The sequence below is a fragment of the Abrus precatorius genome, unplaced genomic scaffold (genome assembly GCF_003935025.1).
Source record: "Abrus precatorius isolate BTA unplaced genomic scaffold, Abrus_2018 Scaffold2, whole genome shotgun sequence".
NCBI classification, from domain to species: domain Eukaryota; kingdom Viridiplantae; phylum Streptophyta; class Magnoliopsida; order Fabales; family Fabaceae; genus Abrus; species Abrus precatorius.
The window spans coordinates 24,882,026-24,904,169 of record NW_020874362.1 but is presented as its reverse complement, the minus strand read 5'-3'; the positions used below and the strand labels follow the sequence as shown (position 1 = coordinate 24,904,169).

The window sequence follows — 22,144 nt, the reverse complement described above, 5'->3', positions numbered from 1 at the left end:
CCGTACACTGAACTGAACGCGGAATTTGGCTTCTTGCTGGTAGTCAGAAATGTCAAAAATAAATCCTCAACGTGTCAACCGTTTGCACCCAAATTAAAGGCCAAAGTCACTTGCTTTTCACTTCTATACGATTCAAAAATGAAATCTGACTTCTTTCCAAATATACATTTCTCAAGGGCAAATCTTACCAAAATTTGCTATAATATTATATTTGGACCTGTTTTCTCTATTTAATTCCTCATTTAGCATATCTTCAAATCGAAAAATAATATCTTTCAAGATAGAAAGTATTAAAGTAAATTTTATCTCTTTTAATAAATTATTTTTCATGTGCAATTATTTTGGTATAGTTAGACTCTATTAATTATATATATATATATATATATATATATATATATATATATATATATCATATACATCAATATGCATAATTTTATTTTATTTTTTTGCTTTGATGTGCATAAGTTTTGATTAAACTAATAATAATATCTAGTCTAGATGCTATGTATAACAGACTTTATCTTATGTATATTTTTGTAATTTTTTGTAAGTTTTGATTTCATCGCTTTACAATAGTTAACATACTTCTTAATCATATTATTTTTTTACTCTTTTTTATTACTTACAAAATTTACCATTTTCTTTTAGTTCTATCAAATTACTCATTAAATTTATTATTTTTTATACTACTTTTTTTTCTCTCATGAAATATATATACTTTAAAAAATGTGAAAGAAACTCATTTTTTAAAAAAATGATTTATAATTATATTTTACTTAAAAATTTAGAATTGATAATTACACATTTATTTGGTTAGATAAATTATTTTAAAAAAAATTTAAGAATTTTTTTGTCTGTTTACCTTTAATTAAAATAAATATCACCACATAAACATGTATTTATATTTTTATCAGCTTTATTAATAAATAAATTATATATATATATATATATATATTATTTTATCTAAATCTGTTAGCAAGACTTTAAAAAAAATGATAAAAAGTATATGTATCTATGAAAAATATTTTTAAAAAAATATCACATCAGTTTTTGAGTAATTTATATAATTTTTTATTAAAATAAAATATTTATAAATTTTACTATCTTTAATTTTGTTTTTACTAAATCTAAAATATTAAATTGAATTTTAATTATTTTAATGAAATAAAATATTTAAAAATTAAAATTTTTATATTTATTTAATTATCAATGTTTAAAATTAATTATCCCTAGCAAATTATTGGAAGTATAAATAATTCAAATAAATTGTGAAAAAAAATCATAATCATATATACTGTTTAAATAAAATTATATTTTCGTATTACCCATGTTCTCCAATATTCATGGAGAATTTGGATCACAATTCTTTACCCTTAAATGTAAGATTCTCCTGCTTTCCTCTTTTGCTACGGGATCTTATAGGATATTGCTTTCCATATTTTATCAGCATAAACACTATATAAGGGGACTCCCCCCATGTATAATGATCCAAGCTTACTCATATGCACTACTATTTGATCGCTTGAACATTGGAGCGATTTGACTCTTTGTAAGTACATCCCAAAATAATACGTACATCCCATCTTCATCACCACTCCATCAACACCAAGCCACGTGGTAGGAGCTGATCCACCCAAAATTTAAAAGTTCAGATTCCAATTAGTAAGATCACTTTTTCTTTCATTTTTTTTATGACCTACCCCTTTTTTTTATTTCTATGAACGCCAATATATTAAAAAAAATTCCCTTAATACTCACATTTTATATAATACAAAGATTTTAATACTCACATTATGAAGACAAAGTTTAAGAATTTTTTATATGAAATTGAATTCAAATTGCTGATTTTATCACAAAGAGAATTAATCCATATATAATAGAAGCAACGGGTAACTGAAATAATAAGCTAACTAATTAAAGCGTATAAAATAATAAAATAAGCTAATCATAACTATTCGTTAATATTCTCTTCTCAAGTTGGATAGCACATATTTATGATGCTCAACATGGAGAGTAAATGCTTGAATTCTGCGTAGGGCAGAGACTTGGAAGGATATATGAACTTGATGTTGAGTTGATGTTGGGCTCAAATGCGGAAAACTTGGATGTGTAAATTAAAATTCTGACGTAAACTGGCGAGCAATAATTCAGACCTAATAAATAGATCTAGCAGCGCAGCGGTGTAACTTGTAAAATGTGCACTGGAATACTTTCTAAGAAAGAGAGGTGGATCACAACGGATCACTTCAATACCAAGTCTTTTCTTAGCCAGAACCTTTCCAGTTACAACACTAATACAAATACACACTTCTCCAGCAATCCAACAATCAGCCACGGAAGGATAACAGAAATAATTCTTTTCTGATGTGGAAGATCAGACTAAACTGCAATCACAGAGCATACTAAGAATTTATTCTAACTGAATAAAATAAGCAGATAAAGAACACCAATATTTAACGTGAAAAACCTCCAATGTGGAAGAAAAATCACGGGACAAACTCCGAAAAATATTCCACTATATCTCGGGATATTTACAATATCCTTTCAACACTCTATCACACAAGAGATGTAAAATATAGTGTACCCAGTGAGACCCACTTCCTATTCAAATATTACAAATTTTGTAATACCAAGAAGAAATAGAGATGATACCCACCCCAGTGTATTTTTCTCACACTCTTAGGATTTACTCAACACTCTATTTTTCTCTCACTAGAATTCTATCAATGCTTGATAAACACTCTTGCGATGCATCCTCTGATTTCATTCCTCACGGCTATTTATAGCCAAATGAAGTTACTATTCACTTATTAAAATATTATTTATTTGTTTAGGAAGTAAAAAAAAAACAGCACCAAATCACCGAAATGTGCTGGACATCACAGTTGATACATGGATCAGTTTAATTTTTCAAAAGTTTTCTTATGAAATGATTGTCAGTATTGATGTGTTTTGATCTCTTATAATGAAAGGATTTGATGTAAGGTGTAAGGTAGACTGATTGTCGCAAAACCACAAAAGTTCGCTGTTGATCTTTGAGATTCTAAACAGTTGCCCCAATCTGGAGATTATATAATCCTTGAGTTGGAGATTACTTAAGATATCAAAGGAAATAATGTAAAGCATTAAGATGTGGTGCTTTAAGAGAAGACATACACTGACTAAGTTTATGGACTGAGAAAGCAATGTTTGGACGTGAAATAGTAAAGTATATGAGACGAGTAATGAGTTTCTTGTATGATGAAACATCAGAAAACAAGTCATTGTTAGTAGCAGTTAATCTACGATTTGGATCCATAGGAAGAAATGAAAGCTTGGCACCAAAAAAACTAATATAATCTATTATTTTCTGTGATAAAGAGATTACTTGAGAAGTGTCACTATTTATAATCTTAAGAAATACTTTTAAGTTTCCCAGCACCTTAAGATCGAACAATAGCTGGAGCTTCAAATAGCATACAACACTGTAACCAAAAAATAACATACAACACAAATTGCTTGTGCTACACATCACCAAACAACAGATATTACAAAGAAATTATACCGTGCTATTATGGGTAGTACGCGGTCCTTCAATGTACAAAATAATTACTCTTAAACTGTTGAAGACTGGCATCATTATTATTTTTATTTGGGCCGAAAGCTCAAAAATTAAAAATGTTGAGTAACCCATGTATGGTTGGTCCAGGAAGGAAACAAAACTGGGATCCCAATAACTTGGCATTCTATACAACCTATTTGGGCTTATGTTTACTTGCCAGAATTGGGCCAAAAATTGGACAAAAGCATGACATTCTAAGATCACGTAATCTCTTTTTTTCTTCTTGGAAAACCTTAGAAGAGTTTTGTCCCCCCTCCCAGCAAGCTCTGTCCCTCCATGGGAGTTACATGGATTTTTTCTTCTCTTTTATGAGGGTGTTTTTCCCTCTTTCTTCTCTTTTCTCTCACCCAGCTGTCCTCCAACTGTCAATTTCCTTTTTCTTTTTCTTTTTTCTCCTTCTCCGTCAACTCAATTTTTCTTTTCTATTATATTTTCCCCACTTTCCGAATGTTCTTCAAAATCATTGTTTTTATTTCAATTCATGGCTAAGGCAACTCCATTTGTAATTTTTAGTTTTTCTTTACTATTTTAGTATGACGCTTTATTGTTAATCGGTAGAGCGTTGAGTCAAAAATAAAAAATAAAAATAGAGACAATACAATGAAAGAGTAATACAAATAGAAAAAAAAAATCTTATATGGAGTGAATGATTTAACTTTGGTAATAAAGATTAGTCACGATTATAGTATGTATTTCCTTATTTTTGTGATATATATAGTAAGCATGTTGTGTTATGTACTGCTTATGTATTGAAAAGTTTTGTAACACTCTTTGAGAATTGTAATTGTTCTTTCTTTTGTGTAAGTGATGGTAGAGTACTACTCATGAATAGATAATTTTGTTATTTAAAAGAAAGAAAGATGATGTTATTTGTTATTTGTGCTTAACAATATAAACTATTAATAGTTTATGAATTCGTCTCGTCCTGTACTGTTTGTTAATTTGCGCACATGCTACAAATGAGAATTTCTCAGCTTTCAATCCCATGGATACCTTTTCGGAATCTTGGTCAAGGAATCTATCAATTTATGTGTAACAATTGCAAGATTCAAAACTAGTTTTTTAAAAGATAGAAATTACATGTGTTTTCATTAATTTGATCAAATACAATGTTTCCCCGTAAGTGCGGTGGGAGACATCATTATTGCAACTAAATATGTTAAACATTTCACTCAACGACATGATAAAATACAGACCAATAAATAGAGCCTTTATTGATGATAGAGCACTGGCCCTTCTCATACTAGTGCTTTTCAAGTGGTGATGATACATAGATTTAAGAATTGTTGTTAAGGATAAATCTCAATGAGAGACCTTAAACCCAACACTGGAGTTATTTTGTAGTCACTGAAACCAGCTGAGAAAATCAGTTTGGCCCATTCTTTCTCATTTCTCTCTTTTCCAGGGTACAACACCATCACAACACCATCAACAAAGAGCTGTGTTTCAATTGATTCATCATCTCGTTTTCCGTCCTCCATCACCATGTCTATGATGATCACCTTTTGTTCTTTGCCTTTGTTCTTAATTGCTTCCTTGCAATTCTTAAGTATTTTCAGACACTGCTCATCATTCCAGTCATGCAGGATCCACTGTATTCCATTCAAAGTAACAATTAATCAGTGGTTTAACTTATTTTCTTTCTTTTTTATCTTTTGTGTTGGTCGACATTATAATAGGAGGAGGCTTTTTTAACTTCAATTACTTAACAATTATAAGAGATACAGTTGAGATAAATATTTTATGCAGGTAAATAAAGACTGACTAAAAAACGTTCGATACGTTTGCATAGTTATCTTGGTAAAATTACCACACCATATTATGTTCTAAATTAATATAAATAAAAAAATTCCAAGAAATTTTAACTGATATAGATCTATTTTACGAGAATGCTCTCATGATCTACCACTCAAATTATCCATTCACATGGCCTCTGATTATATGAATTAGTTGCAAAGAAAATTTATATGTGCTAAAGGTTTGCGCAAAGAAATATTTTTGTTATCTTCATATGATCCTTGACAAATCCTATCATAAACTTAGGGATGAAATGAAAAAATATATTTTATAAAAATTTAAATTAAAGTTAACTATTTTTTAATATATTAAAAACATATTTAAACTTTCGTTATTGATACTGGGACAGTAGTTTACCTTCAACAAAATGGCATCAGCAGGAGGAACTGACTCAAACATGTCCCCACCAACATATTTCAAGTTGTCTTTTCCTTGCAAACCAGCAACAACGTGTGGGAGATCAAATACTGTGCACTCAAGCTGTGGGAATGATTTGGCAATTGCCTTTGCCATAGTCCCTGTACCTCCACCAACATCTACCAATGACTCCAAGCCTTTGAACACCTCCTTGCACTTCTCAACCACCACACTGGCAATCAAATGAGTGTCACTTGCCATTGCATCATTGAAAAGTTCATTAAGTTTTGGCTCAATGCCACAATAATCCCATATTTTCATTCCATGGGCTGTGTGAAACGGTGTAGGATCATCACTTTTGAACCATGTAGGCAATTGATACCATGGCTTTGTCAAAATTGGATCAACCATGGCTTGCAGAAAAGGTGCCATACTTAAGGGACTGTCCTTAAGCAATAAAGCAGATGAATCAGTTAGTACATAACCCATTTCTAGCTCATTCTCGTTGATCTTTTGTTGAGAAAAGAAGCCAGAATGGATCAACATTCGCATCAAACGGTAGATACAATCGGTTTTGGATGGATGAATTGATAGTGAGGCAATAAGTTGTGAGAGTGGCATGGGTTGGCCATACTTGTGTATGATATCTGGTATGTCTAAGTCAATTGCACATTTTAGGGACATGGAATTGATGTAGCTGAAAATGTGGTTCCATACATGGGCTTGGGCTTTAAGAAGCTTGGTGGCATTCTCTTCACTTTGGAATTCCATAATTTTACTAATTGAACAACTATAGGTGGATATGTATTGCACTTGTATGAAACCTCACATTACTTACTATTTATAAGGCAAGGTGGTCATCTTGAAGAGTCTAAGAATAAAATATTATTTACATCAAATTATTGAACATTTGTAAAGTACGTTCTTATCTGTAAAGTGGTGTATATAAATATGTTTCATGTTTTTTTACTTGTGCAATTAATTTGATTATGCGGTGCACGTGTTGAAGTTAACAATGTTCTCGTAATTAGTAATCAATTCAATCCTTGTTTGTACATGAGCATCGTATGCCCTCGAAAATGTGCAGCCACCGAATCAAGCATTTTTCTTTTCTTTTGTCCCTTTCATAACATTTTTTTGTTTGAAAACAAGATAAAGTAAATTAGACGTTAAAATGCTCAATATGGTATTTAAATTTTGAAGTTCTTTTAACAAATGAACTACTTTTTTTCTTATTAGGCTCCTTTCATACTTAAATCATAACACATCTCTATCATTATAAATTTTTAAATAAGTAGCTACTGACTAGAACAAAATGACAAAAAAAAAAAAACTAATACAAATTGATTTTATTAGGATAAAACACTCAAACGTTGCAATTCAATTATTGGACCATCTTTATCACTAACACTGTGTGGATAGAGTTATCCAGTTATCATCTTCACTTTACCTCTCAAACTATCAACATTTTTCTAATTTTAGATAAGTTAAACTAATTTGTTAGTCTTTATATATTTTTAATTTTTTTTATTTAATCTTTGTAATGGAAATTTTTAATAATTACTACTGTAATATATTTATAAATATTAATGATGTGATATTTTAAATTTAGTAACCTTTTTTTATTTTTTATTTTTTTATAAGTAACTTTCATAAGTATTTTTCTCTGAATTATATTTTTATTTTGTGATATATTTGATGTTAAATTATCATCCATACTTTTGGATTTTGCATGTTGTTTGAGATAAATTTATAGTATTTCTTTTTCAATCTTTTACTGATTTGTTATAATAAAATATTTATATAATATTGATCAAAAAACTTGAATTTATTGTAAAAGAAATTAGTTTCCAGACTTAAACTTTTATAGAAGTAATTTTCAAAAATCTTTAAAATTTTAAGGGTGATCGAAAACCTTTTTTATTTCTTAATATTTTAATTGTTGCATATTAAATATTTAATATTAATATAATTCGAAAGACAAGTTTCTAATTTAACGTTGAATTTATCACCTGTTAACAAAAGGATTTATATATGGGTTTAGAAAAAAAAAATTACATATGAAAAACAATTATAAAAAAAGTGTCAGAAAAAATTAAATTGTCGTTTAAATTAAAAGTACCATGTATATTTAATAGATATTTTAAATATTTCTCAATCACAATCTGGTTGATAAAAGACGTTACTTGAGTTGGTTTTGATTTTCTAATTATTGTACTTATTTGAATTGGTTTCCAAAATTTTCAATTTGGCAATAAGTCTACAACAAGTTAATTCTTTCACGAACTAATTTATATAAATTAAAATTGGTACAAGTAATATAACTTTCATGGACCCAATTGCTAATCTATTGAATAAATCTTCCAGTAAACTATTATATTTTACGTTACTTTCTAACAATGAAAATATGTATCGCATGCTGGAACCATGATTGAATTACCGCTTATATTATGCATTCAGTCAATTGGATCCACGTAGGATTGAATTAATTACTAATTGTGAGTAAATTAACTTCACCATGTGTACCGCATTATCAAATTAATTAATTGCACAAGTAAAAAAACATGAAACATATTATATACACCACTTGACAGATAAGAACGTACTCAATTTTCAATAGTTTTATGTAAAAATATTTTATTCTTAAACCCTAATCCACTAAAGCTGAATCCTGAATGTTTTGGAACTATTAGTTTGTCTAAACTATTCCATCAAAATACAAGCTAATAGCAAATTAGAGCGAGTTAACTCATTAGACCCATTTTTTATTTTTAAAAATTAAAATAATTATTTACTTATTAAATATTATTTTTTTAATATAAAATTATTTTTTTAAATATTTTTTTATTTTTATGGATTGGCCTATTAATCAAATGGTACATCAACTTTTTTTAAAAAAAAATTTGGCGGATTAGTCCATTACCTGTCCACTCTTAAACAGGTTAAACTAAAAAATTTAACTATTTTTTAAAAGAAATGAATTTGAATTAGCCCATTTTTAAACAGAATTTAGATTATCACTCATGAGCATAATACATATCCACTTAAAGTTGTTCAATAAGTAAGATTATGGAATTCCAAAATGAAGAGAATGGCACCAAACTTCTTAAAGCCCAAGCCCATGTATATAAATTCCATGTCCTAAAATGTTAATGTTCAATTGACTTGGACATACCAGATATCATACACAAGCTAGTATGCTCAACCCATGCTACTCTCACAACCTATTGCCTTACTATCAATTCATCCATCCAAAACCGATTGTATCTACTGTTCGATGCGAATGTTGACCCATTCTGGCTTCTTTTCTCAACAAAGGATCAATGAGAATGAGTTAGAAATGCATCTCACAAACTCAGCATTCTCGTCCCCATATTACTATACCCAAAACCACTGTTAATTCCAAATCAACATGTCGGAAATGAAATTCATAGTCACCACCATTCATTATGTAAATTAGAAACAGGTGATATACATTTTAAATTTTTATTTTGTAAAATTAATTGATATATAATTGCTCTGTAAAGTAACTTTAGAGAATAATTATACTCAGTAATACTCTAGAAGTGACTAGTAAAATTTAATTATATTGCGAATGTTACGCGTAAAATTACTTTGCAAGTACGTAAATTATAGATCACAAAATACAAAGTTGTTAGCTAATTTTATCGGATAAAGCCATATTTTTTGCTATAATTGAAGTATAACTTTCTAGCTGACTTATTAATTATAAATTACAAGCTACAAAGCTTTTAGCTAATTTTATGGAATGAAGCCTTGTTATGGAAAGACCTCAATAAGAGATCTTACACCCAGCACTGGAGTTATCTTGTAATCACTGAAACCAGCAGAATAAATCAGTTTAGCCCATTCTTTTTCATTTCTCTCCTTTCCGGTGAGCAATGCCATCATAAGCATATCAAATAATAGCTGTGTTTCGATTGATTCATTGCTATCTCCCTTCTCATTCCCCATCACGATGTCTATGATAATCACCTTTCGATTTTCGCCTTCGCTTGTGATTGCCTCTTTGCAATTTTTCAGTATTTTCACACACTCCTCATCATTCCAGTCATGCAATATCCACTGTTAAATAAAAACTACAAGCATTTGAAATTTTAAAAATTATTGGAATGATAGAAACATCATTTGAATTTCAAAGATGATTTATAATTGATCTTCATACTTAATATATATATATATATATATATATATATATATATATATATATGCACACACGTGCGCGCGCATCATTATACTTCTCCGTATTGATTGAAAATATTAAAGAAAATTAAGTACATGCAAAAGTTATCTTGTGTTCATGAATAATGATTCAAATCTATATAACCTAAAGATGAATTAGTAATATATGGTAACAGTTTACCTTTAATAAGATGCCCTCAGCAGGAGGAATTGACTTAAACATGTCCCCTCCAACATAATTTAAGTTCTGACTCCCTTGCAAGCCAGCAACAACATGAGGGAGATCAAATACAGTGCACTCTAGTTGTGGGAATGATTTAGCAAATGTCTGTGCCATAGTCCCTGTGCCTCCACCAACATCTACCAGTGAGGCCAAGTTGTTGAACACGCCTTTGCATTTTTCAATCACCACACTAGCAATCAATCGAGCGTCACTTGCCATCCCATCATTGAAAAGATTGTTAAGTTTTGGGTCATTATTAGCATAACCCCAAAATGTCATTCCATGTGTAGTGTTAAATGATGTAACATCATCATTTTTGAACCATGTTGGTAATTGATACCATGGCTTTGTCATAATTGGATCAAGCATGGCTTGCAAAAAGGGTGTCACACTCAAGGGATTTTCCTTAAGCAATAAAGCAGATGAATCTGTAATCAAGTAACCCACTTCTGACTCATTCTCAATAATATTTTTTTGAGACAAGAAGCCATAATGGGTCAAAATTCGCATCAAGCGGTAGATGCAATTTGTTTTGGATGGGTGAATTTGTAATGAATTAACAAGTTGTGAGAGTGGCATGGGTTGGGCATACTTATGTATGGTATCTAGTATGCCCAAATCGATTGCACATTTAAGGGACATGGAATTTATGAAGCTCAAACTGTGATTCCATATGTGGGTTTGAGCTTGAAGAAGTTTGGCAGAATACTCTTCAATTTGGGTTTCCATAATTTTGCTGCTTGAAATTCTATTGCAAGAGATTCGTGGTTTCAATTGTATGAACCCGACGTTACTAAATACTATTTATAAGACAAACCGGCGTGCTGCGAAGATTTTGAAAACATGCACACTTCAATTTGCACAAAAATAAATGCCAACTTAATAATGAGTTTTAACAAGGAAATATAATAAAAATATTTAGAATTTTATTAACCTCAATTTTTAAGATTAAGTTTAAATATTTACAAATAATTTTTTTTTATAAAAACAACACATAATTATTATATTAAAATTATAAAAATATAATAAATATTTTTTTAATAAAATTTTACTATTATTAATTGTCTGTCTTTGACTCTAAAAAATAAGTTTAACAAAATTCAAATATTTATTACAGTTTTATTTTTGAATGCACATAATAAAAATTGTACTAACAAATAATATATCGTTTATTAGTATAAAATTATCATTAAAATTTTATTTTATTATGTTTATAATTCATTAACTACTTTAACCTTCTTTTAAAATATTAACTTCCTTTTTTGTTTTAAAATGATGACGTAAAAATATTGCGCAAGCTTGAAATCGATAATTATTATTGCCAAGAACGGTGTCAAATGTACAGTACTTGCACTTTTTTCAACAAGAGTAATATACGTGTGGTTTCCTTATTCTTATCTTTTTAACGTAGCTGTGGCATACACGTGTTCTTACCTGACACTTTTATATATACATAGTAGAAAAGAATTTTTTATATCAGTCTTACCTAAAGTTTTTATTTAATTTAAATTTAATAACTAGTAAAGTAATAAATTATAATCTGTTAGATTTAACTTAGATGAAAGATTTAAATTAAAAATTTACACTGTTGTAAGAAGATCTTATCCATATATATATATATATATATATATATATATATATATCTTAGAACTTAGGCAAAAAAAGAAAACCAAAATAAATGAGGAAAACCAAAACGAGTTGCTTAGTAAAATTACTAGTCTCCTCACTACCATTCCCGACACTCCTCAACCTTCTGAAGAATCTAGTGCTAAACCCAGGACTAGGTCTCTTGCCAAAACTATCAATGCCATCTCTAAGGCTGATTCAGAACATTGTTCTGAAACAGACTCTGTTTTAGCCATTAATCCTATCAATAATTGGAAAAATTCTTCCAAGCTTTATTATAATAGAGCTACTGCTCCTGATCTTATTTTAGAAGAAAAACAAGATTTTATTCAAAGTTTTAATTCTAATGATATTTATATTTGGAATATCGATGGATTATCTGAATATAATATCATTGCCAAACTTCAAAATATGTCGGTTGTCGCTATGGGCTATTTTACTAACCAAAATATGCCTGAAGACACCATTGTCTATATTCTTGTTGCCGGTTTTAAAAACATATTGTCAGTCTCCCTTATGAATCTGGATTCAAAGATACCCAAATTCCCACTAAAGCCAGACCAATTCAGATGAATGAAGAACTCCTCCATTACTGTCAGAAAGAGATTACAGATCTCTTAGACAAAAATCTTATCAGGAAAAGCAAGAGTCCTTGGTCTTGCTCTGCTTTTTATGTTAATAAACCTGCTGAGATTGAAAGAGGTACTCCCAGACTTGTTATCAATTACAAACCCCTCAATCAAGCCCTTCAATGGATTAGGCATCCTATCCCCAATAAAAAAGATCTTCTTAACAGACTCAATTCTGCTAAGATCTTTTCAAAATTCGATATGAAATCGGGATTTTGGCAAATCCAAATTTGCGAAAATGATAGGTACAAGACTGTCTTTACTGTTCCCTTTGGGCATTACGAATGGAATGTTATGCCCTTTGGTCTAAAAAATGCTCCTTCTGAATTTCAAAAAATCATGAATGACATTTTCAATCCTTATTCAAAATTTGTCATTGTCTACATTGACGATGTTTTAATTTTTTCTCAATCCATTGATCAACATTTTAAACATATAAATGTTTTTATCAATGTTATTAAACAAAACGGTCTTGCCGTTTCAAAATCAAAAATTAGTCTCTTTCAAACCAATATCAGATTCCTTGGACATAATATCCACCAAGGTACCATTATCCCTATCAGTAGGTCCATTGAATTTGCTGATAAATTTCCTGACAGGATCCTTGATAAAACCCAATTACAGAGATTTTTGGGATGTCTCAATTACGTTGGGGATTTCATCCCCCACCTAAATAACATCATCAAGCCTTTACATGATAGGCTTAGGAAAAATCCTCCCCCTTGGACTGATGTCCATACTAATGTCGTTAAAGAAATCAAAAACAAAGTCAGGAAGATAAATTGCCTATATCTTCCCATCCCCCAAGCCTTCAAAATCGTTGAAACTGATGCCTCAGACATAGGTTATGGAGGTATTCTTAAACAAAAAATCAAGTCTCATGAGCATATCATTGCATACACTTCAAAACATTAGAATTCTGCACAACAGAATTATTCTACTGTTAAAAAGGAAGTTTTGGCAATTGTTTTATGCGTTTCAAAATTCCAATCTGATTTACTAAACCAAAAATTTTTAATAAGGGTAGACTGCAAGTCTGCCAAAGAAATTTTACAAAAGGATGTTAAAAATCTTGCCTCAAAACAAATTTTTGCGAGGTGGCAAGCAATTTTAAGTGTTTTTGATTTTGACATAGAATATCTCAAAGGCACTTCAAACTCCCTTCCTGATTACCTTACCCGTGAATATTTACAGGATAAGTAGGATGCCTAGAAAGGCAGTTACCCAGAATCATCATCTAACTGAGAAAGAATAACTTGGTGAATTTGTTGTTGATCTTTGATTTCTCTAATTTCTTTCTTGAGATTATTTATCTCAATCTGGAGATCTTGAATAGTGGTTGGTTTAATATTAGAATTCTTTTCTAACCTTTTGAAAATATCTGTGATATCGAATTTATTTGAAGTAAAATATTCTTTAGGTTTAGGTTTATTTTCTAAAACCTCTTTGAATTTGTTTAAAAATTCTTTTCTTTCTTGAAAATCCGAAATAGAGCTTATAGCTTCAAAAAGAAGATCTTGTTCTTTTGTCAAAACATTGATTTCTGGAGTTTCATCACTGTCAGAAGAAGAAGCTTGGTCATCATTTTGAATTTGGTTGACCTCTTCTTCAGATTCTTTATTAGAATCTTCCTCTTCATCAGAGGTATTAGTCAGGAGATTATTGATTTGGTCCTCTAAAGAAGGCTCTAGATTGAGGCTACTAATCTTTTTCTTTAGCCTGCAATACTTACTAATATGGCCAGGTTTACCACAATTGTAACAGGTTACGCCTGTTCTGGGTTTTTTGGGAATATTGGTGGGGATGACATTATCCCCTTGTTTCTTAGGACTGGGTTTTCTATTGTACCTGCGCTTATAGGGCTTTTTGTAAGGTTCTACAGCCTCTTTCTTAGGGGCATGTTTCTTCCTTTTGGGAGAGCAGGATGGAAGACCAAACTGTTCGCAGAATGACCCTAATTCTTTCTTGCTCAAAGCTTTATCTTTAGCAAGTTGTTTTTGGAGTTTATCTTTCTGGCAAACTTTAATACCGCTATGGATAATGATAGCAGTAAGTTGACCATAATCATAATTATCATAATTGATTTCTCCAGTAGGAGAACGACTTCGGAGTTTACTTCTAATAAGATCTCCGAATGCTTTAGGAAGACCATCAAGATATTTTTCTTTCCAATAGGCTTGGTTGCAATCTTCCCTAGTAAGGACCCTAGACATAAAGGTATCTTTATACCACTTGAAATGTTCTAAGGAATCACATTTGAGTTTTGAAAGTAACTCACCAGATCTTTCCCTCCAAAGAGAAGGATCACCTAGGAAATGTTGGGATATTGTGTATAATAACGTATACACAGCATCAGGGAGATGCTCATTGTCACTGACAATGGTTTTCCCTTTATCATTAATTTTAACTGCAGAGAGAATGTTATCTCTGTCAGCTTCAGTGAGATAATTATCCCACCAACCTTTGAGTTGGCCAGTAAAACCGGCAACAAGAATATAGACAATGGCAAGAATTCCAGCAGATCTTAAATACTTCTCTGATTTTGCCCTGGCATGGGTATTCTCATGGCAATACAGGTATGGCAAGACAGAAAATGAAGACACTCTCCCATTGTTACACAGGTATTCCTTTGTAAAATGGTGGAATCAATTCAATGCGGAACATGCCGGACCAGAAGGAGTTGCTGAATATTTTGGGAAAAATCCCAAATTATTAAATCTTGCTGACCCAGCAACATTCCAATTCCTTAATCAGAAATCTAAAATTGCAGCAAGAAGGTTATTTGTTTCCCTAAATGTCGAGTGGATATACCATCTTTCGAAATTTGCAAAGGGAAAAGAGCTTTTATGAAAGGTGTTCCCAAAATCACTTCATTTTTTAAATTTTTAACAAGAAGGAAGTTTGTTTCAATCTTAAGTTCTTGATTTTCAATTACAGCTTTAGAAAGCTTATAATTAATTTTCAGTTTTGAACCACTAGCAGTGCTGAGTTTTTTAGAGGTTTTTTCAAAATATTTTGTAGGAATTAAACCTTCTAAAATACAATTTGAATCAGCACCTGTATATATATATATATATATATATATATATATATATATATATATATATATAAAAGGCAAGTTTAAAAATTCCTACATTCATATTATGCCAAAAAGGAGTTGTAAGAGCAGTTTTATTTTAAATTAGAGAACGTTTGGAACTGTTTTAGAATATAGTATTATCCAATGTATTGCATTTAAGAGAGAACGTTTGGAACTGTTTTAGAATATAGTATTATCCAATGTATTGCATTTAAGAGAGCAGTTTTGTGTCTAAAGTATAAGTGTAAATCGTGAATTTGAAATTTAAAATTTATTTCTTTGTGAGTTTTTTAGATCTATTACAAACTAAAATTAATTTATTATTACATTTAAATTTTAATTTATAGGTCTGACATTCAAATTTTTTTTATTTTTACCATAAATCAAAATTGAATCTTGAGTTTATACAGTGTGTTAACCAAACAGTCTACATTTATATGAACCAAACACAAGTAAGCAGAGAGAACAAATTAGTAGAACGATTCATCGTTAATAGAAAGAAAAAAAAAGAATGAATGAATGGAAAAAACTGTGAAAAAGGTACATGTAAATGTAAAAAAAAGAATAATTTATTAACGTAGAAAAAATAAAAAGAACATAAAAAACGAAGATAAAAAAATAATTTATTAGCACAAAGAAGATGAAAAGAGCATAGAAGACGAAGAGAACAAAACCTACATACATAAAAGAGATGAAAAGAACTTACAGAAGTAAAAGAGATCAACTTTATTAGTATGATAAAGATTGAAAAGATTTATGAGTTGAACGAGTTTTATTTATAAAAGTTAAAGATTTTAGAGAGTGGTTAAATACTCTTAGAATTATATATCTGAGAGCAGTTCAAACGTTAATCTCTCCCTAAAATATAACTTTAGAAAGATCAATAAAGAACTATTCTTAGAAGTATAGATCTAAGAGTAGTTCAATGCTAACTTCTCTCTAAATATAATGTTAAAGAACGATTTTAGTAACTATTATATAAATTAGCGTTTTAAAAATTTATTTTTGGCGTAGTAACAATACGAGTCTTTTATTTAATTTATATCTAATAAAGTTGTTAGATATAAGTTAAATAAAAAATTTAAATTAAATATAAAAAATTTTAAACTTATATTAGTATGAGAATATATATATATATATATATATACTTCTAGTTTAAAACAAGAATCCAAATTAGATATTCTATTCAAGACGGGTTGGAAATGGATTTATTTAATAATTGACCTGCAAACTGTTTTAGTGACATTGGAATTCAACTTATTTAATCTATAAATTAAATAAATTGAGGAAAAAGAATAATTATATTTAAAAATATTTATACTTTTTTATTGAGTTTAAATTTTTTTTCGTTTGGAATCAATTTTTTTTATTATATAACTTGTAAATTAAATTGACTCTCTAAATAGAATATTTTTAATAAATTTTAATTAATATTAAACGTAATAATAAATGTGATCCACTCATCCACCACCGTAAACTGGGGAGTAGGTCGTGAACGGTGATTGGTTTGGACAAAGTGCTGTGTCCTACCACTGAACTTTGTCGTTGACAAAGAAAACATAAACGACTTGGATGTGTGGCATTCATCTCTTATGCAATGTATATCTTAACACTTCAATGCACCTTACAATTTTTACTCCTTATCCACTGTGTTCATCATTTGATTAACAAGCAATTACATGATAACATTTTATCACATTTTAATAGTTTTAAATATCATATATTTAACTTATGTGTATTAACTCAAAAAGTATTAAATGTTAATTTTTATTTAACACATTTTAATTTTCTAATATATTGATGGCATATTAATATGTATACATGTCAAATTAGTTGAATTATTGTTGGATACGGAGATTCAACTCGTAAGAATTATTTTAAAATTTAATAAATTTAATTATATTAAATATTTGAATAAAGAGCTTTATCACTTAGGATAATTTTACTTGACTCAAATAAGATTATTTTTAATGCAAAATACATATGATTTGAAAAATAAATAAAAAATAGTTAAATTAAGGTGCTTAATTTTATAAAATGTTTAGAAAAATAACTTATGAATTTTTCTTAGCAAATAATTACTATAATTTCTATTTTACATTTAATTTTTAAAATATTGTCAATTTTGTGTTTCATCTTCTTAAATATTACAGGTTTTACTTTCCCTCGTTTGTTAAAAAACACTACTTTGTAAACTATGCAATGCAATGCACAAATATTATATATATATATATATATATATAATATAATATAATGAAATTCTAAAATAAAATTTTAATATATATTTTTTTTTATATAAAAAAAAGCGTGCATGATTAACCTTAAGTGAACCAGCTAACTTATTTTTGTCGTGTTGTAAGATCCAATGTTAGTCACTTGTGGACATGTGTGGACTTTTGTCAGTGAGTTGAAGACTTGTGGCCTGTTCCATTTGTGCTATTGCATTTGAATAACTATTTTTTAATATTTTTTCTTTTATGGACTGAATTAAAATATTTTTAATCTATAAGATAGCATCAACAAATTGATGTTTTAGTTTTATGATTAATTGACATTAGTAATTTTCTGTACATTCCACAAGAATCGTTAAATTAAATTAATTTTAATAAATAATTAAAAATAAATTATATGACTTAAAGTTTAGGAACAAAAAAGTTAAAGAAACATAAAGATGAAATAAATGATAAATTAATAAAATCCCATAAATTAATGTATATTTATAAAATAAAAACAAAGAAAATTTCATGTATCATTTTTTATGAAAGAGTTAAAAAATTGGGGAAAAAATGTCATATGACACTTTTAGTGAAAAGAAAAGTCTTGTAATATATCTTAATGCTCCAAAAATGCATCCCTTTCCTATTTTACAGCATATAACCCACTAATCTTATTAATCTTATAACAAAATAGGGATTTTTATTTTTAAAAATTAAGATATATAATGAAATAAGGGAATTAGCACAGTTTCTCCTCAGTACACCAAGAAATAATGCTTTACTATGAACTCTTTATTTTTAAAATTAATTAATCAATGGCTTTTAAGCCTGGATGCATGAATGCAATTAAGTTGTTAGGTGCATTGTAGGATCCATCCATAACTGATCATGTACACTATTTGCTCCAAAACTACGGCTACAAAATGATAAATCACTTAACCCCAGAAGTGCTTTTTAGTATTTTTTTTTTTAAGAGAATAGAAAAATTAAAAAGTTTGATAAACTTGGACAAAAAGGTCAATGAGAATACACATAGTACAAAATATGACCCATCTTGTCACTTTGTCAATCGTTGATACTACATATAAACCTCAATTAGAGACTTAAAACCTAGAACCGAAGTTGTCTTATAGTTACTAAAACCTGCAGAGTAAATTAGCTTAGCCCAATCTTTCTCATTCCTCTCTTTTCCAGTAACCAATGCCATCATCTCCATATCATAGAAGAGCTTCGTTTGATCAAATTCACTATCTCCCTTCTCGTTCTCGATCACTACGTCTATGATTATCACCTTCCCTTCTTTACCTTTGCTTGTGATTGCTTCCTTACATTTCTTTAGTATTTTCAAGCATTCCTCATCGTTCCAATTATGCAATACACACTGAACTCGTATCAATTTGCAATTTAGTAAAAACATCACTTTGTATTAAATTAAAGAATACCATGACAAATAAAATTTGAACAATATAGATGTACATATGAAACACTTGAGAAAAAAAAAAATTTAATGTTAACTAAGTGACCATATTTTACCTTCAACAAAATAGAATCAGCAGGAGGAATAGCTTCAAACATGTCTCCTCCAACATATTTTATGTTCTCAGTTCCTTGCAAGCCAGCAACAACATGTGGGAGATCAAATACAATGCACTTTAGTTGAGGGAATGACTTGGCAATGACCTTAGCCATGGTGCCCATTCCTCCCCCAACATCAACCAATGATTCTAATCCATTGAACACTTCCTTGCACTTCTCAATCACCACACTAGAAACCAATAGCGTGTCACTAGTCATGGCATCATTGAAAAGGTGATGGAGTCTGGGCTCACGGATAGCATAATCCCAAAATGTCATCCCATTTTCAGTCTGAAATGGTGTAGGATCTTCATTTGTGAACCAAGTAGAAAATTGATGCCATGGATTCATCAATATTGGATCAAGTATGACATGCAAAAGAGGTGTCATACTCAAGGGATGGTCCTTAAGTAGTAGTGTAGATGCATCAGTTAGCATATACCTCACTTCTAGCTCATTTTCAGTGACATTTTGTTGAGAGAAGAAACCCGAATTGATCAAAATTCGCATCAAGCGATAAATGCTGCCAATTTTGGAGGGATGAATTGGTAGTGATGCAATGAGTTGTGAGAGTGGCATAGGTTGGCCATACTTGTGTATGACATCTGGTATGCTCAAATCAATTGCACATTTAAGGGACATGGAGTTTATGAAACTGAAAATTTGATTGAATATGTGGCTTTGAGCTGGAAGTAGTTTGGAAGCTTGGTCTTTGTCAAAATCCATATTTTGCTTCCTGAACTAGCAACTAGATGTGTGATAGCAAATCTTACACACTACATGAGTGCATTTATAAGGTCAGCACAACTTTTTTTAGGTGCAAGGTTAGAGCCCACACCCATAAATATAATGAGCCCTTGCTTCAACCCTTCAAGTTATTAGGCCGGCACAATTATATTGATGTATTAAAATAATACTAATTACCTCAAATTATTGCCGATAAAGAGACACTTGATATGCCAGTAATTTTGTTAAAGTTGCCAAAAACTATATAATATTCTTCACTTATTCTATTTGTAATGTTATACACATGTATTATAGTTGGAAAATTATTTTATGAAAACATCCTCCCATATATATCTACTTTAACAAACGCTTAATCTTTGAAGTTATGTGAATTGTATTATATATATATATATATACATTTTTAAAGATTACTTTAGTACACGTTAATTAACTGTTAATTTAAATAACTATAACAAAAGAAAATTTATATAAAAATTTCTCTGTTGCAGATAATATATGACGTACAATTGCAATCAACCTGACGTAGTTGAGAATTTTGGAAATATTTATTAGTGATGAAAATTCGAGCTTGCTTGCATTAGTTTCACCGTGCGTTTGCTTTTGAAATGTGCAAATATATGGAGCACTTTAAAAGCTGACAAGCAAATGGGCTCTCACAAAATGAAATAATCCACACAAAAACAGACGACATAGTTACAGTCTCACGATGCAATTGAGCATTTAAAACTAGCCATGAAGAAACCAACAATAAATGCAACTGGTAATGCGCATATTTTCGGTGATAAAATCATCTGTAGAGTTGATGGTTATTTTTTATTAGTATCTCTTTACCCATAAAAAAAATTAATATAATAAATAAAATATTTAACTAAGGTAGGTAACTCAAAAGTAAAAAATTAAAAAAAAATACTAAGAAAGAAGAAATTAAGGAATTTATTCAAATAATTTTAACAAAATAATTAATTATTGATCTTTATAATTCTTGTCCTTTTAAATAAGGAAGAAAGTGATGTTATGTTATAATAATTTGAAAGTTATCAGAGAACAAATGACAGCAAGTGTTAACGTTTTATATCTTGGGATTAAGGTGGTTTGAAATAGCTTCTAACTCATGCTTTGAATTGGAAATTAGTATATGATTCTTAATTTACAAAAGTATTCTTATAAGTTTATAGATGCTTATAAATAAGTTAGAAGAGAGTTTTAAAAAAAAAAGTTCAGGTGCGTAACTTGATTTTTATGTGTGCTAGAAATTTAATCAATTTTTTATCTTATTATTTTATTGCACAAGTACTAGTTGACAAATGCATATAAAAATCTTTAAATCATATTTAACGTTTTAAACGTTAATATATAATTAATTAGATTAAAAGATAAAACAAACGCGGTAACATGGCCCATTCACTCATTTATTTCCGACCAAATCCTGAAGTATCTTTGATGACCATTCCCACCATGATATGTTTCACCTGCTCTCCCTTTTTGCAGATATATATGTCCTACCTGATCTTCCATATTGCACTTTAATTAAGGCTACACTTTTCTTATTACTTTGCGATAGATGGATTATGCTGACAAAATAGTCGGGTTTTTTTTCTTCAAAAATTTTCTTAACTTAATAATAAGTTTTTCTCTAAAATAAATTTAACCATTACATATACTACATCAACAGATTTAGTCCAAAAAACCAAAAAATGAATCCTCATAAACTTAAAATAGGTCGTAGCATATAAACTAAAATAGACATGTTTCTAGAGACTAGTACTAGCACAGTAAATTTGGATCCCAAGCTCACCTGAGACATTGGATTCCAATGCAGCACACATCACATACGTCCCACTGTAACATTTATTTAGTAGCAAAAATATACAAATGCGAATAATATGTGCAACATATTTTATTATACGCCTATAGGATCGTATATCAGTCAAATGAAGGTCTGTTTATTTGATGAAAACTTTTGTAGACCACCAAGACTCGGCCTTATTCACCATTTAAAAGAAATCATTTATAACAATTGCGCTGAAGTGTCGACATCATTAAACGAGCATGCCTTTTTTTATGCATAACTCAAACTGCTAAATGTCAACA

The 22,144-nt window shown here is 29.5% G+C and overlaps 3 protein-coding genes across 3 annotated transcripts; all 3 read right to left on the bottom strand.

Moving 5' to 3' along the window:
* Positions 1 to 4,890: 4,890 nt before the first annotated feature.
* LOC113860257 (probable O-methyltransferase 3) lies at positions 4,891 to 6,526 on the bottom strand. Its single transcript, XM_027492978.1, has 2 exons — positions 5,756 to 6,526; positions 4,891 to 5,193 (listed from the first exon to the last, which is right to left on the bottom strand). The coding sequence occupies exons 1-2, from the start codon at positions 6,524 to 6,526 to the stop codon at positions 4,891 to 4,893; spliced, it is 1,074 nt and encodes a 357-aa protein (XP_027348779.1).
* A 2,977-nt stretch (positions 6,527 to 9,503) lies between these two features.
* LOC113860256 (probable O-methyltransferase 3) lies at positions 9,504 to 10,945 on the bottom strand. Its single transcript, XM_027492977.1, has 2 exons — positions 10,140 to 10,945; positions 9,504 to 9,841 (listed from the first exon to the last, which is right to left on the bottom strand). Exons 1-2 carry the CDS (start codon positions 10,908 to 10,910, stop codon positions 9,536 to 9,538), a joined length of 1,077 nt encoding a protein of 358 aa, XP_027348778.1. The 5' UTR covers positions 10,911 to 10,945; the 3' UTR covers positions 9,504 to 9,535.
* A 7,864-nt stretch (positions 10,946 to 18,809) lies between these two features.
* LOC113857768 (probable O-methyltransferase 3) lies at positions 18,810 to 20,032 on the bottom strand. Its single transcript, XM_027489955.1, has 2 exons — positions 19,265 to 20,032; positions 18,810 to 19,112 (listed from the first exon to the last, which is right to left on the bottom strand). Exons 1-2 carry the CDS (start codon positions 20,030 to 20,032, stop codon positions 18,810 to 18,812), a joined length of 1,071 nt encoding a protein of 356 aa, XP_027345756.1.
* Between the last annotated feature and the right edge of the window lie 2,112 nt (positions 20,033 to 22,144).